Source organism: Pleurodeles waltl, chromosome 5 (genome assembly GCF_031143425.1).
Source record: "Pleurodeles waltl isolate 20211129_DDA chromosome 5, aPleWal1.hap1.20221129, whole genome shotgun sequence".
Lineage (NCBI taxonomy): Eukaryota > Metazoa > Chordata > Amphibia > Caudata > Salamandridae > Pleurodeles > Pleurodeles waltl.
In genome coordinates, this window is record NC_090444.1 from 704174086 (window position 1) to 704191878 (window position 17793).

General features: G+C 46.9%; 1 protein-coding gene across 2 annotated transcripts in view; it reads left to right on the forward strand.

Moving 5' to 3' along the window:
• The first annotated feature begins 3489 nt into the window (after window positions 1-3489).
• The window catches only part of MAP3K5 (mitogen-activated protein kinase kinase kinase 5), a 759411-nt gene continuing 745107 nt past the window's right edge, over window positions 3490-17793 (forward strand). Inside the window, exon 1 of one of the 2 annotated variants that reach the window (XM_069234653.1) lies at window positions 3490-4551. In XM_069234653.1, coding sequence (XP_069090754.1) covers window positions 4164-4551 — 388 coding nt within the window. In that variant the 5' untranslated portion in view covers window positions 3490-4163. The remainder of the gene's footprint in view (window positions 4552-17793) is intronic. The other variant, XM_069234652.1, reaches the window with a different exon arrangement.

Below are 17793 nucleotides of genomic sequence, written 5' to 3' on the forward strand. Positions count from 1 at the left end.
CCTGGCCAATTCTGACCGCGGCAGTAAAGCCGCGGTCAGAAAAGGGAAACCGGCGGTTTCCCGCCGGTTTTCCCCTGGCCAAAGGAATCCTCCATGGCGGCGCTGCTTCCTGGCGGTAAAACCCGCCAGGAACAGGATGGCGGGAACGGGTGTCGTGGGGCCCCTGGGGGCCCCTGCACTGCCCATGCCACTGGCATGGGCAGTGCAGTGGCCCCCTAACAGGGCCCCAGCAAGATTTTCAGTGTCAGCTTGGCAGACACTGAAAATCGCGACGGGTGCCACTGCACCCGTCGCACCCCAGCAACTCCGCCGGCTCCATTCGGAGCCGGCTTCATCGTTGCTGGGTCTTTCCCGCTGGGCCGGCGGGCGGCCTTTTGGCGGTCGCCCGCCGGCCCAGCGGGAAAGTCAGAATGACTGCCGCGGTCATTTGACCGCGGTGCGGTCTTCTGGCGGTCTCCGCCTGGCGGGCGGCGCCTGCCGCCCGCCGGGATCGGAATGACCCCCATAATGCCTACCAGTATGGATGACATGTGACTCTCACACCTTAGTCCTAATTGTCTGAAGTAACATTTCCTATACATTGATTTATACATGGTCCTTTATATTCCCAGTGCTCGTAACCTCATTCTTCGAGCGGCTGGGACACGGACCATAGGTACTCCTGCAGGGTATTTCCTTTGACGTGGTAAGTGTTCTCCTCCCCCCCTTTTGAATAACCTGACAACAATACAATGTATGAGGACACACTTACTAGCATCCTTGAGTGTTGGTCATCCAGGCACTCTTAAGTGTTTTTATTCAATATTTAATTCAACGCCTACACTTAGCATTATACACTTGGCGTTTAGCACTTTCTACTTCTGCCTTATTTATCAAAGCATCTATATGTACTAGGCTTGTTCTCCTTCTAGCCTGAGTTGCTCTGGTGTTTCTGTCAACCCCCTAACAGAGTGTGACTATAAGGGAAACCCTCCCTCTGTAAACTCCAAGACCAGAGGCAATCTGCCTTCAGACACTGGGTAAGTCCTAATTTCTGGGCCCCCTAGTCTATTTCTTTAGTGCATGTGTGTGTGTTGAGTGACATTCACAGTGTTTTTTGTCATTTGTGTGCTTTGTTTTGGTTACAGTGGCACCTCAGTTTTCAACACTGTTTTTACTTTCTTTACCCATTAGGCCTACTAGCAGAGAACAGAAGTTCAGGTAGGCCCAACCTTTCCTTATGTGTTAAGCATGTTTGATGCTTCTCTTCTTAGGGGATCCACGACCCTGACGAATGCCCCAGACCTTCCAGCTCCTAGTGAGGGCAGAAACATGTTGGTCCCTGTCTTTTAGACTCCGTGAGTCATCAATCTCAATTGACTCCCTAGTATCGTTTTTAACCTTACCTGCATACACCTACATTAAATTTATAATCGTAATAAGTGACTTGTAAGGTAATTTTATTATCTTTCCACACCTCATCTGGATCCCTGAAATTATACAGTCAGATTTCAATCTCAGCACTCCCTCAGTGTTTTTTTTAAACAACGAGGTTGAGTCCGCCCAGGTAGTATCATCTTACCTGGGTGGTGCTAGGTGGTCAAATGATGATGCAAGACACTATAATGTGTGTGAGACCACCTAGTCCGTAAAGGGAACGCCCTCCTATAAAACACAGCCTCGCCCACATCCACTGCCTTTCTTTATCTTTATCCGAAAACTACGCACCTAGGTAGCGCGCCCTGAACCAGACTTAACAGTCGAGTTCTTCCCAGATTATATATTATAAACACCTTTTTGACCCACTGACAGGCACTGTGAGAAAGTAGCTGACACTGTCTTCAGTCACACCTCCAGGAGAATTGTGGCCTGTTATACACTCCCAGAGGCGACCAAGTACAGGTATGCACTATACAAGAATAATATACTACACAAAAAATACAAAAACATATCATCCTGGATATAGCTTACCTAATCCTGCATTTCCTGGGAGTGTTAAACATGTGGATATATTTGGGAACTGAATCGCGGATATGGGTTACTTTAGCATTTTACATGCATTGCTCACAAATGTATGCAGTGCTCTTGCCAGTAAGGTTAAGGACAGGAACATAGGACCTCCCATAGCGACCTGTTTCAATGTCCGTCTTTAACTACTACCAGGTCTGAGACCCAGATGAAGCAGCCCACTTAAAGCTCAGCTTATATGACTGACTCACTGTCAGGGACATCTTAGGGATTTCAGGGGCCCCAGGCCAAATATAATATAGTGCCCCCTACACAGAGCAACTCTGAATTTATTAACCATTTTTTGTTCATCCACACCCTCTACAACTATGGTCAGTCCATTGGAAACCCTCTTCCTAGGCCATCTTCCATCTGGGTCCAACCCTGGAACAATCAATCTCTATCTGTATGGCAACATGGAAGCAGAAAGACTATATTTGTGAACAAGATAGCTACATGTGGACTGGTGCCTCACTTTTGGGCATGCATATACTGTTCCACACCTTGACACTTGACCTGCCCTCTGACCCTACATTTGAGAAGCGATCTCCAGCTGCACTGCACCGCTAAAGCAGGCGGTTAGTGATTCAACTAAGCCTGCTGTGCACAATGTGTAGTAGTGTAGCTGCCTCTCTGCACCGTTCCGGCATACAGTGGTGATCAGTGCCTTTGTTTGCTGCACTGTCTGACCTGGATGCGACTGGTATTCGGAGGCAGTAGGAATAGGCTGTGATCACACCAGTCTGGCAGCAGCTCTACATGGTCAATGCAAGCACAAAGGGAGCACACATTGTCAATTTCCACTGCACATTGTGGAATATGTCGCATAAAGGCAAAGACCTATGCAGTTAAACTGGGGCTATGAACTCTAAATGGTTAAAGTGCTTGCTGAATCTAACCAGAATCAGCGTGGGTTAGCAAAAAATTGGAAGTAAGCTAACTTATTATTTGAAAACTCTAAACAGTTTGGGACTGCTACAAAAGCTTAACAAGGGGATCCTTGGACAGTGGGGCTCTGGGCTAGAGCCCTCTTTGCCTATGCCTTAAACTCCGCTACTCATTGTCTCTGTAAATGTTTGCGATGTGACGCGCTACAGATTCTACAGTCGGATGAGTAGCACTATAGAATAAATGTGTGAGAGGGGCTAGGAAGAGAAAAGGTGCGCCACTGAAGGGTGGCAGTGAGGAAGAAAGAATTCAATTTGTGGGACGTCAACACATATTGTCCATCCCTTCATATGGGCTTGAACGGCTATACCAAGAGCTACAAAACAGGTTAAAAAATCCTTAGATCATGCGTATATTGTTAATGTTCTTCGAACAGAGTCGCTTGTGTAGTGATTTTTTTTTTAGATAGTAGTAGCTACAAGTGTGAGATGCAAACAGCACAGACTGGCCACAGGGGGGCGTCTGGGAGTCACGTGAACTCGGCGGAATTCCCCACACTTTTGAGAAACTTCTGTACACGTCTTTCGAGCAGAGAGGACTGCGGGAAGGGCTGGTACATTCTGTGTAGCCTACACGGAGGAGGAGGGCGGGTAGTTCTCGGGTTACAGTTTGTGCAGCAGCTACACAGCACGTTTCACAACACTTTGACACTGGCAGTTCCCACACACCAGGGTCGGTGGGGACAGGCAGTCTGGCTGGTGTGCTGCTGCAGGCAGCAGCGAGGAGGAGGGGCGAAGAAGTAAACACAGCCCCCGGTCCCTCACCTGGAAGCCCAGGAGCCCTCCCGGCGGCGGCAGCAGGGCGGCTGGTTGGCTGTGCGCCTCCACATGTGCTTCGCCTGCTGGTGTGCCTGGCTAGCTCTTCAACTGCACACACAGAGGGCATTTTGCAGAGGCTCGTCGGGCAGGGGAGTGTTCGCATATAACGCTGCTTCTTCGCGTGTTTTTATTGCTTTTGCGTGGCTCAGAAGGCTGTCTTGGTGGAGGCTGGGGGAGCCAGAGTGGGACGCGAGTGCTGGCTCTTGCAACAGGTTGCAGTTGAGACACCGGCGGCTGACGGGCTGTGGAGACTTTTTATGATGATCCTGGCAGCAGGGGGTGGCCGAGACCCTCCGAGCTTCTAACAAGACAGAGCACCAGTGTCCTCTGAGGGTATGCAGCCCAGCACACGCCGCAGATAGGACCCAAAGGCAGCGCCTCGGGCAAGAGGGGAAACGTTCCGGCGCCAACATGAGCGACAGCAGCGAGGGCATTACCTTCTCCGTGCCCACGTCCCTGCTGCTCGCTATCCCGCCGAAGGAGGAGTCGGGGCAGCCGCACCGAGGCGCCCCCCTGAAGACCCCGGCGGCTGGAAGTCTCTGGCAGGAGGTGGAGGAGGGTGGCGGCGGGCACGGGCAGACCGGGTGTCCGGCCCCGCTCCGGTCCAAGCCTGGCTACAGGGACACCACCGTGGTGTACGTGATGAAGGAGGCCAGCGCCGGGGTGCAGGCCTGCGAGGGCGCCGCGCTGGAGAGCCTGCGGGAGGCGTGCGAGGGGGCTGGCGTCCGCCTGGAGATGCTGCCCTTCGGCAAGCTTGACTTCGGGGAGACCAGCGTGCTGGACCGCTTCTACAATGCAGGTGAGACATAGGCCCGCCGGCGGGCGTGCCACCTAACTACTGCGAATCTTACCTACCCTGCAAGCCACCGTGGCCCTTAGATTCCGTGCCTACCATTCTATCCACATGGGTATCGATGGTGCAGCGGCACCGAGACTCGGGACCCTAGGGCCCACCTTTCCATGATTGTTATTGTATTTTATCACACAGCCAGTAATCAGGTGGCCTGTCTCAGTACATGCACGGGGCCCTTAGCACCTTACACATTGTCCAGCCTGTTAGCCACACTTCTGCACTGCTAACCAGCCACCACTTCCCTTATCTGCCATGCTAGCCTCTGCCAGCCTGCAGCCGTACTGCCCCTTATGTATGCTTACAACCAAGCTTCCCTGACTCTTGTCCTGCACCCTGTGCCCTAACTAGCCTGTTAGCTACTGTGTCACGACCCCGCCTCCTGGTTCCCGCTAATCACTTGCCATGCTTCGCTCACCTTGCCGGATACCCTACCCTGCACAGCCTAAGATTTCAAAGGCTGCCTCCACGCTGGTTCAGCATGCTCTGCAGCGTGTGCCATGCGTCGCATCACCTCTGTCCTGCTGCACGTAGTGCCACTTGTTTAGTTACCATAACTAGCATGCTCTTTGACCCACTCGCTGCCTGCAGTTTGTTTAGCCTGCGCTCCGCCGTGACCTGCAGCTTGCTTAGCCTGTGCTTCACCCCTTCTGGCTGCTAGCATGGCATTCACCGCAGCGTGCATCATTCTTCCTGTCACATACAATGTTCTACGGATACGCTCTGCCCGTCCCACCACCTACTTACCACCTACTTACCACCGACACAGTCAACAGGGCGCTAGCTACCGTTTTCGTGGTTGAGAGAAACGAATACCTGCAACACAGGAGCTATCCCTGGAGGGCGGTGTGCCCCACTTCCTGCAGGGGAGCTCAGATAGCGCGGTTCCTGCAGACCTCTCAGGGTTCCGCGACAGTCCCATTACTTATTCCCTTACGAGTTGGCAGGGGTGTAGCAATGGCCTTTTCAGCCTTATTATGTTTTAAAATAAAGATAAAGACGAGCTCATATTTATAGATACTCTCTTTCACGTGTCCTTAAGAGCCTGGTCATTTTTGTCATATGTGGCATATGCTTGCATGATAATGACAACAGTAGTGCATTGCGTGCGGCCTGCTGAGGCCAGAACATTCGGAGTGTGCTGTGCCGGTAGAGTCGGCGTTGTCTTGGCAATGGCCTCGCTATGCACAGTGGCTGACAGCTAGCATGCGTGCAACATGACTACAGTCTATCGTACTGGGTCATCGGGGGTCACCGTGGAGTATTTGGGGGAGGGACGTGAAGAGAGTACTATTCTGGCACAATGGTCATTCTGTTCACAGTGGCTGTGCAAACCCTACTTTATCTTGTCTGCATGCTTATAGTATCTGAGGTGGGGGAGGAGATGTGGAATAACGGCCATAGCTGCCAACTTTGGGTCTGAGGAACCAGGTTCGAGCCACGGTGTCTGCTGGGCATCCTGCGATTCTGGGTAAAAGACTTAATTTTCCTGCGCCAAAAAAATCTGACCTTGTGTAATGAAGCTTGATGATCATGTATAGCGCAGGGCCACGTATGGACTTTGCAAAACTGCAAACAATAATAATATAGGTGTCCAAAAGTGCTGAATTAATCATCTATACAAAACAATATCTCTCGCTATCTTTCACTCTACAGGGGGGGAACCAGCGCGCCTCCCGTTCATTACATAATGGGCCTAGTAAGCTGCCTTTTGCATAAGGCTGAGGATAATGAATGGAATGTTACATTACATTTGAAAAATAAAGGAATGTTTCGGTACTCAACTATATTGGAATTCTTAGTTGGAAAAATGCTTTTGTGGAAAGAGCCTGCTGTTGTGTTACTACTGGGATAATACCCCCCAAATTCTGACTGGCCCAATTCGCAATCGGGAGGCAATACTGCACCAGTGAAAATCCAACCTTTGTATTGTTGATAGAGGTATTACGCCACTAATAGGAATGAGGGCCTAAGTGTGCTGGCGTGGTGTTAGTGGAGGGTGGAAGGGGATAGGGTGTCCACACTTGTGATGATACAACCCTCATGTTGTGTCACTAGGTACTAGAGTGAACTCCAAACAGAAGCAACTGCAAGGTGTTTTAGTGCAAAAATCAATGCGCATGTGTAATACAGTACTGCAGATTAAGAGCCAACTCCGTATTATACCGTGGATTTTGCACCTGCTTTTTTAACAAACTTTCAGACTCATGGTAAAATCAATAACAAATGTAAAAATCCTGATCTAATGCAAAACACAGTTTGTACCAGATCGTCTTTGTTTCGCCTCAATGTGTACGTCAGGCACAAAATGCGCTGATACCCGTAAATTGTTTAGGTGCGTTTGTGCCTTTTTCTTACATTTGGCTGTACATACTGCACTTGGTGTGCAGAGTCAAGCACCCACAAAAGTTATCTAAAAAGCACCTTAGCTAAACTGCAGGTCTTAACCAAATGCGGGCTGATTGCTTGGCATGATTTTTTTGTCTAGAGCTTCTCTGTTTTGGATGCAGTCTCCTAAAACCTATTTAAAAAAAAAAAAACTGAAATAAAAGAAGATCAAACATTTATCTTGAGGGCTCTGTGGTTATTGTCATAGCAATGTTTTTAGATGTGTTGGAGCTGATGGTTGGATAGGTCTAAAATAACTGGTTTTACTTCACTGATGCGTTAACACCAAATGCAGGTACCTTTTGATACAGGTCGAGAGGCTATGATGAATGTTACATTAGAATCTCCTTAGGACCACCTGTACACTAATACGCCCTTGCAGCGCGCACCCTACATTTTTTCTATTCTCGCTTGTATTCATTCTTTTAGGTATTACAAGTCACTAGATGTACCAAACCTATCCTCTTGCACCAGGGGGGGTTTAAAACGATCGTTTTCTTTGTGTACTGGAAACAGGGAAGCACTTAGATGTAGATGAAATGTGTACACTATGGAGGAAATCCTTACCCTGCGTGGTAATGATTCCATTCTAGTATTAAGCACCTACATCTTTCTTGTGTCAAATGCTACCAGAATATTCATAATTTCAGTATGTCAAGATTTGCCATATTTGTATTGGTACTTATTTACTTAGATTGTATAAAAATGATAGCCCCACACCGGTAGATCCTCAGCAGAAAATAACCCTTGAGAGCAAATGTGACTAGAACACTGTCAGTCTGTTTTGATGCTGCCAACACCCATATATTTGAAAATAAATGTAATGAACCTTCTTGGAACATAAAGGGTGCAGATCTGGATCTAGCAATGGAGTGTAAATCTTTAGGATTAGCTTTGACTGCTCAACCGAGTTTGAGCTACTCTTAGTAGTGCAGCAGAGCGTAAGTCAAAGTAGGCAATGAAGGAGTTGTTGCGGCTGAGCAAAGAATTTGGAGACCTTACAGCCATTCTTTTTATGGTGGCCTACAGGAAAAAACACTATTGGCGTAGTGAATAAATGCCTGGTCAGGAGGCACCCAGATGAAACACTCGTGTGGCGGGTTAATGCCGGACGAGTGCTTGGTCTTCCCAGTTGAGCGGCATGACTGTCACAAGACAAGATGGATGTAGATCCCTTTACCATGATTATTCAGAAATTATATAGTTCTTTAAAATCAGTTAATGATGAAGCGATGGCAGTGCACTATTTAGAGCTTGCTTTGTAGATAACATAATGTCACATGCTGGCTTTTTCGTCTTAAATTCAGCCCACACTCTCAACATAGTGACTGACTATGGGTACAAATCGATCTTCTTAACTTCTTTTCCGTATCAGTTGAGGAATATGATTAGAATATTTTAGTGTTTACGTGCTCGCTACCACATACACACCTATGGTTCTGTCAATAGACTGCTTTAACTGTGCCCCACTGAGTATCTATCACTGTGTGAAATCAGAAAAAATTGTAAGTAATAATGAGACCATATTAATAACCTGTATATAAAAGGTATGTATGACTGTTAATACAAGTCTCATTGTGGTTGCTTAAAGGCTTGAAAAAGGTCCTGGCCTGTGCCTTTAGGGGGCAAAACACGTGTTGGCTGCTCACTCACAGATGCTTGCTAGAGACACTCTCAAGAATTAATGTGTCATATTCTATCAATGGCATTTTTACTGTTTATTGTGCTCGCAGACATAAATGTTCAGGCTAAAATAGTTGGCCGAAATAAATGTTACTTGAGTGAAGGCATTGTAAATACTTCAGAATACCTAGTCAGTCGGTGAAAGATGAAAGGAGGTTGAGAATGTGTTTTTCAGGGGCTGGAATGTGAGCCTAGAATGATGTTGGCATTGGCCAACTGCTTCACCACAGACTTGCAGAAAGTCGTTGTGAAATACCTTTAAAAAACCTTTGATGTGACGTTTTAGCATTTAGGCTGAGTCAGATGCCAGCCGAGCTGCATGTGAGTTTCAGGCTAAGAATCAAGTGGGTGAGTTAGTGTACCTATGCTTGTCCTGGCCAAAACCTGGAGGACCCTTGATATCTATCCATGAAAAGGTGTGTACAGTGCAAGACCTCAGCAATGTAAAAGAGAAATGTCAAGTATATGGCGGAGTAATAAGACAGCAGAAGTATGGAATATGTAACACTTGGTGCTCTTGTACAGTGAGCAAAGATCATGTACCAATAAATGGGGAAGTGTCGTGGATTTGTTGCTTTACATTCTTGGCATATAATACTGTAAAGCTGAACGATGTACATTATCTAACAGATGTGCTAGGTAATCTAGGCATCTGACGTTTGCTCCTCTGTTTCTGCATAATAATTTCTTTGTGGAAAGTGACTCAGAATCGAGACTCTGCATGCAAGACCTGTGTTAAAAATTGGATTTCTAAGTGGCAGAGGAATGCGCCCTTTCCAAGTAGGGATTAAAATCCTAGTAAGGGTAAGTCGGTTACACTCCCTATATTAACCTGTGCTCACTCTCTGGTAGTTTGACATAGAGCAGTCAGATTTAACTTGAGGCAATGTGTAAAGTGTTTGTGCAACACACACAGTAACGCAATAAAAACATCACAAAAAGTACTCCACACCAGTTTAGAAAATATTTATCTGAGCAAAACAAGACCAAAATGATAAAAATCCAATCAGTAGAAGTTGAGATATTACACTTTAAAGATTACATCAGAAATAGTGCTTAGAAGTCACTAGCTGTCAAAAGGTTACTTAGGGGCAGGAGGGACCGGGGTAAATCCAGTGTTCAGACTGACTGCGGTGGAGTGTAGAACCCAAGCAGTGTCTGCTAAAACAGTACCTTTAATGGAGCAAAGTGTTGATGTCGAGGGCACGATGTGTCTTTTACGATCCTCGCAGTCGGGTCCCACGTTGGTGTCCAACTCAGTTGAAGTGAATGAGATGTCGCCGAGTAGAGCATCATGATGCGTCAGTTTTTGCAGAAATCAGGTGAAAAACTCTCTTCTGCGGCCCTGAGCTAGAAGGGCCACCTCAAGCAGAGGTAGGACTCACAGATGGCAGAGTAGAGCAGTACCAGGAGAGTTGCAGGGCGTCTTTGATGTTTCTGAGACTGCGGAGATCAGGGGGCAAGCCAACAAGCCCTCGGAGAATCTTGGGTTAAATGATGTAGAGAACAGGTCCAGTCCTTCTCACTGCAGACAAGAAGCAGCAGGCCAACACAGCAAAGCGAGTAGCAAAGTGGCAGACCCTCTACAGCACAGCACTTAGTAAGCCATAGGTCAACAAAGCAATGCAGTTGCAGAGTGGCAGTTTCTCCTAGCAGCACAGCAGTCCTTCTTCCTGGCAGAGTGTCCTTGGTTCCAGCAGAGTTCTTTCTGATTTTGTGGGGTTTGGATTCCAGCACTCTTACCCAAATGTGCCTTTGAAGTGGGGGAGATGCCAAAGAAGCTTTTGAAAATCACAAGGAAGAAAACCTTCTAAAAGTGGCATTTTCAGACTTACAATTTAAAATCTGACTTCATTATAAGTTGTGATTTTAAATTGTGAGTCCAGAGACTCCAGAATCCAAATTTCTATTGTTCCCAACTGGAAGTTAAACTTAAAAGATGCTTCAGGGTAACCCCAATGTTAACCTATATAAGAGATAGGCCTTGCTTTATTGAAAAACACATTTAGCAGTTTTCACTGCCAGGAAAAAGTACATGTCCAATGTTCAAAATACACTGCACCCTGCCCTCTGGACTAACTAGGGGCTTCCGTAGGGATGATTTATATGTAATAAAAAGGAAGGTTTGGCCCTGGCATGTGGGTGCACTTGCCATGTTCAAATAGCAGTTTAAAACTGCACTCACAGGGTCTGTAGTGGCAGGCCTGAGACATGTTTGAATGGCTCCTGTAGTGGGTGGCACAATCAGTGCTGGAGGCCCACTAGTAGCATTTAATTTACAGGCCCTGGCCACACAAAGTGCACCTTATTCAGGATTAACAAGTAAATTCAAGATGCCAATTGTGGATAAGCTATTGTTATCATGTTTTAGAGTGCAGAGCACCTGCACTTAAGCACTGGTCAGCAGTGGTAAAGTGTCAAGAATCCTGAAATCAAGGTTGGAAAACGAGGAGGAGGAAGGCAAAAAGTCTGGGACTGACCCTGCAGAAAGGGCCATTTCCCACAGCCTGTAATTCCAATCTGTACAAACTCAGAATGGCACAGTATTGTCCGGAATTGGGAAGTCCAGTCCCACCGCGCCTTGCTACTCATAATCAGCCATGTAGGGTAAAACCGTGTGCTTTAGGGAAGGGCCACTGATGCAGGCGCACCTGGCGCTGACCTGGGGAAGGGGGATAAAATAACTCAGTTTTAAGCACTTGCTTCAGAGTTCCTTTCATATCCAGCAGTTTTCAGGCAACAGTTGTGTAGGAGGCTGGCCTGGGTTGTAGTGGGGTACCTTGGGAACTTATACCAGGTCCAGTTATCCCTTATTAGTGAAGTAGTAGTGTTCTAGCAGCTTAGGCTTATAGAGGTAGCTATAGTAGAGCAGCTTAGGCTGAACTAGGAGGCATGCAAAGCTCCTGCAATACCACTACCGTTAACCAGTACTTATACACAAGTAAAGACAATACTCAGTGTTACCAAAAATAAAGGTATTTATTTGGGTGACACAGTACCAAAAATATCTTAGAGACAATACTCCTTCTGGAGGTAAGTATTATACACAATATATACACTAGACACCAAAATTAGACAAGTAATTAGTCATAGGATTGTGCAAACAATAGGAAATGCTATAGAATGCAGTGGGAGAAAATAGGTCTAGGGGCAGCACAAACCATATACTAAGAAAGTGTAATGCAAATCAAAAATTTCCCCGTAGACAAGTGTAGTGTGTGCAGAATCTCTGGGAGAGTAAGAATTCAGTAAAGGTAAGTAAATTACCCCACCCCAGAGCCCAGAAAAGCAGGAGTAAAGTACTTCAAGTTTCCTTAGGACACACTACAACTCATGATAGGGATTATTGCAGTAACCTACCAAGTCTGCAAACAACAACAGCTGGATTCCTGGACCAGACCTGCAAAAGAAGGGGACCAAGACCAGAAGTCAAAAAAAGTTCCAGGAAGGACCTGAGCCCCTGCCAACCCAGAAGAGGGCGCAAAACAAGAGTCCCTGGTTGGACGAAGACTGCAGGAATGTACCCTAGGAAGATGCCAGCGGGTTCCTGCGTGATGCAAAAGATGTCCCACATCGTGAAGATGGATGAAGACGTAATTTGTGTTTGAATTCGCCAATAAGCCTTGGTTACGACAAATGTGCGTTTTGCATCAAAATGGCGCTGGCTAGACCCAGGCGGGACTTGGGGGCCTCAACTCTGTGTGAGGAGGAAGAGGGGGCTCTCAGCACTTTAGAGAGCCCTCAGGGTGCCAGGCAGCACCCACGGGAGTCCCAGGACACAGGGACAAAGGAGGTGCAAAACGTGGTTAGTGCAGCACTACAAAGAAAGGTCCTACGCCGCCCGAGGTCAACTCAGCGAGTTGAGCGTCGCAGGATAGAGTGCTGGGGACCTGGGCCAGGCTGTGCACAAAGGAATTTTGAAAATAGTGTACAGATGCCTCAGGAGGTGAAGAAGATAGGGTGCACAGGGGTACTGTCGCTCTCAGGGAAGGCAAGGACTTAACTCCTCCAAATTGTGTCAGCAGGACCTCAGGACAGTCTGTGTCAATGGGTTCCACACTCTGTGCTTCTAGGAGCACGCTCGTCACTGTGAGAGGAGTCCAGGAGTACCGGTCGTCCACTTGGAAGGTGCGTGCATGAGCAGGGGAGTGACTCCGTCTCACCATGTTAGATTTCTTCGGTCCTTCTGGTGCAGGGTGAAGACAGGGAATCCCCAGAACGTGCACACCATGGAAACTGTTGCAGTTGCTGGCTGGATCTGAAGTTGCAGAAGAAAAGTATCCATTGTGGATACTTTGTTGCTGTTACAGTGGTTCCTGGAGCAGGCTGCCAATTGATCCAAGGTCAGAGGGTGAAGTAGTAGTTGCAGAGGATTCCTGCTGGAAACTTGCAAGTACAATCTGAAGCGAACCTACAGGAGAGACCCTAAATAGTCATGAGAGGGGGATTGGCTACCTTATCCTGTAAGGACCTATCAGGAGGGGTCTCTGATGTCACCTGCTGGCACTGGCCACTCGGAGCCCTCCAGAGTGCCCCCACACCTTGCGAAGCAAAATGGCTGAAGTCTGGGACACACTGGAGGAGCTCTGGGTACCACCCCTTGGGTGGTGATGGAGAGGGGAGAGGTCACTCCCCTTTCCTTTGATTAGTTTTGCACCAAAGCAGGGGACAAGGGGTCCCTGAACTGGTGTAGACTGGCTTATGCAAGGAGGGCACCATCTGTGCCCTTCAAAGCATTTCCAGAGGCTGGGGGAGGCTACCCATCCCCAGCCTGTAACACCTAATTCTAAAGGGAGAGGGTGTAACACCCTGCTCTCAGAGGAAATGCTTTGTTCTGCCTTCCTGGGACTGAGCTGCTCCGACCCCAGGAGGCAGAACCCTGTCTTTGAGATGGCAGCAGCTGTAGCTGCAGTGCAAGCCTCAGAGAGCTGGTTTGGCAGTACTGGGGGTCCATAGTGGAGGCCCCAGGATGCATGGAATTGGCTCTCCGATACCAGATTTGAAATGGGGGGACATTTCCATGAACTTAGACACCTTATATGGCCATATTCGGAGTTACAATTGTGAAGCTACATGTAGGTATTGACCTATATGCGGTGCACGCGTGTTATGGCGTCCGCGCACTCGCAAAGTCTGGGGAAATTGCCCTGAACTATGTGGGGGCACCTTTGCTAGTGGAAGGGTGCCCTCACACTTAGTAACTTTGCACCTAACCTTTACCAAGTGAAGGTTCGACATATAGGTGACTTATAAGTTACTTGCGTGCAGTGAAAATGGCAGTGAAATAGTGTGTGCACTATTTCACGCAGGCTGCAACGGCAGGCCTGTGGGAGGGTTTGTCTGAGCTCCTTGTGGTTGGCAAAAGAAATGCTGCAGCCCATAAGGGTCTCTTGGAACCCCAATGCCCTGGGTATCTAGGTACTAGGGACTTATATGGGGGGGGTCCAGTGTGCCAATTGAAATTGGTAAATGAAGTCACTAGCCTACAGTGACAAATTTAAAAGCAGAGAGAGCGTAAGCACTGAGGTTCTGATTAGCAGAGCCTCAGTGACACAGTCAAGCACTATACAGACGTACACATTAGGCCATAAACTATGAGCACTGTGGTCCTGACCATCAGGATCCCAGTGACGCAGGCAAAAACATACTGACATACAGGTAAAAATGGGGGTAACATGCCAAGAAAGATGATTCTTTCCTACAACAGTAAAATGTCAAGATAGCCCTGGTGATTAATGTTCCCACTGGAGAGAGATTAGAGATCTGTTTAGTGGCAAATTGTTCACATAATGTAGCACAGAGGGTTATTGTGCCTTCTGCAAAGAACGTGTAACATGCAGATCACAGATTTGAGTGAACTATGAGTAGCACTATTAAAAAAAAATAAAGAAATGTATGCCAGAGTGAGGCTATGGAGCAATTGGGGTGGCGGGCAATGTTGGGGGTGTTAATGAGGGATCTCAAGAAGGAGGTCATTGTGGATGCCAACAAAGATTGTCGCACTGAGTGCCAGAAGCGCTACAGAGGGCCCTGGGGCAGAGTATGGGCATCACCTGTGTCCTACTGTAAGCACTCCCAGTGGTCTCTAGTTTGACTGTTGTGGGCTGCTGCTTGCGGGAAGTCCGCAGTTCAATGCTCTTCTGCCATAATCACCTATTCCTATGAGGCTGAGCCTGGGCGACAATGAGGGAGGAGGGAAGGTGATTACGTGCATCTTACGCGAAGTACAAGAGTACTTATTAGCAGGTTTTTGTTGGACAAGGCGGTTCAGTAGTACATTTGGTCAATTGGTTTTATGTTGCACAAAAGTACCACAAGGTTTGCTCTGCTGGGTGTGTCTATAATGATGATGGTGACGACACCACAGATTGAGGCAGTAAACATTTGGTGTTTTCACTCTGTAAGTAGTGTCTATTTTATCAACTTTAACATTATGGTTCCCCTGCGGGAAAGTGAGCCTGTGACCAGCAAATGGAGGAGGGTGAGTGAGGACTGGGAAGGTGATCTGGTTGTCACAGTGGATTGGTTTAATGGATCGATTGAAGTGTCCGATGTTCTGGGAACTGTTTTACTGCGGGGCGCAGGTAGGAATTTTCTTGTTGAACTGAATGGCTGAAGAAGTGTTAGTATGGGGCTTTTCAGTAGTTCATTGAGGACTATTTCATGGAATCCGGGGGCATTAAGGGGCCTCTGACCCCCCAGTTGTAGCAATGTAGGCCTTTTGCCACTGGTGCCCGGGGTCTCAATACCATGGTTACCACAAACTGAAGACCAAGCACACTATATAAGCACTGTACAGGGTATTGGCAAACACAGCTGTCCAGTGCTCCCTCAGTGAGTTGATGTGGGTTGGAAACTCAGAACGCATTAACAGTCATAATAATCCTCAAGAAACCGTTGGTCATTTTTCTTTTAAAAAGGAAAAGTAGGTAAAATGCATAAGGATAAATACTAGGTGTAAAATTATAAATCTACACAAAATACAGTTGGCACAACAGTATGTGAAATAGTCAACAAGTTCAGTGCGGATACCATTTGCAACCCTCTCACATGCATGGAGGCCTCACAGAACAGCCAGGGTGCAAATCACAGGCCTAAAAAGTTATCATGGGGTAACTAACTTTATCTATGTTGTGTGCTGACTTTATTTGCGAGGTGGTTTGTGGCAATTTTTGTGGACGCAAGCTCTGACACAAAAGACTAGTAATATCATTATAAAGGCCCGTTGCAACACGTATGACATTCCATATGGCATTCGGTGAGACCTACTAGTTTGATCAGAACATTCACAAGGTAAAAGAAAGTCCTACTGATTTTGACAGGGACATGTCAGTGATTGACATCAGCGTACATACAGGCTTTGTCATAAGCATTGGGTTTCCTTCTTGAGTGATGAAGCAGGCATTCAGGCAAGCCTAAAAGTCTGTTAAAATATTAATGAAAAATCTCGCTGAGCAACAACAAAACTTTAGTCAGACTTGAAGATACTTTGTTATGGGATCCAGGAATCCTCAGATGATCTCCCTTTATTTATCCGGTTGCCTGAAAACCCTCCACAGACAGGTCAGTTTTCCCCAGGCCTCCACAAAAGTTAGACGGTATGGAGGATAATTTTTTACAGAGGCGCTTTCTCCATCCTGGAAGACTTACGCCAGAGAACTTCTCCCTGTCGCAGAGCAGTCTGTGGCATGCCTCTAACTTCCTTGTGGTAGCTCTTGCTGGGCTAGTGTTACCTCTGTGCTTGAGTGGGAGCTCTGGGTTTTTTGGGGGCAAAGTAGGGAATCAGCAAGGAATCCACATGAAAAAGGTAATTAAAAGGCACATAACTCCGCTCCAACCCACCACATCCATGTGGTTTGGAGCGTTTTGCTTCATGCAGAAGTCTTACTCTCTTTTTTTAATTTAAAGCAAAGCAGGACAGACAAATCATTAGAAAAACCACAGTTAATCATTGTTCTAAACAGCAGAAGAAAGCCCCTATTATGCTTAATCACTCTTTACTCTCTTAGGAGTCACTGTATATGGTGACAGCTTCTTTCTTTTTCCTGGACCACTGTGACTGCTCTTTTTAGACTACGCCCTCCTGCAGTGCAAACTTTAAGATTTTTTTTCTTCATGGTAAATCAGCCTAATTCCTTAAGCAAGGTTAAGATGTAAGTCAATTTTAAAGGTCCTTAGGCATCAGGCTGGTGGGTTAAAGAATCTTCTTGGGATGCAGTCCAGCAGTCGGTGCTTGATTTGTGAAATAAATAGTGCCAGTGCCTAATGTTCTGTTGTGGCGGCCCTGTTAAAAATTGGTAGACCAACTATCAAGGCTGCAGTCTCGAATTCGCCGATTTAATCCACTACCATACACTGCTTTCTCCCCATTTGACAGTGTTTATGCCTTTCCCTTCCTACTCCTTTCCTGTTTGTTTGGTTTTTTTAATCTCTCTTGCTTGTGGTCACTATCTGATGTAGACAAATCAGTGCTGGTCCCCAAAAAACAGTGCTGGTGTGCTTTCTGTCTCAAATGAATCACTGCCAGCAGTTCTCTTTCTCCAGGATGGTAACTGCTCCTTCTTCAGCTCACGTTCATCATCTTGTCCAGGAAGCCAGCAATCAGGGTTCCTGGCTGTGAAGCTCAAATATTTTTCATTCACACTGAAGTGTGAGCCTGAACACTGCTGAATATGAATGTTTGTAGGTAGTATTTCTACAACACAAATGTAGCCAAAAGACTGTGAAAGACCAGCATAGAGTCAATGGATGAGACGATTAAAAGCTGGGTTGGATGATAAATGCATTGCGATGTAGTGTTCTTTAAAGAGTGAGCCTTCAACACTTTCACGAATGGGAACAGCATTCAAATGGTCCTGATGGATACAGGATTGTTGTTCTATCTCCTGGCTGCACTGATGGTTTTAATTTTTGACACTTCTTTGGCTGCAGTCTGATGGTGTCCTGGTTGCAAGTGATCTGAGATCCACCAGAGATGCTGAGCTTGTGTGCAAGATATGAAGGGATGTGATAGTAAATTGTGAGAGCTTTGTAAATGCTGCAGCTAGGTTTGAAGATGGTGCGCAGGCCAGCAAGGGAAGCCAATGTAGTTCCATCACAGTGGGGGTGATGTGATCATAT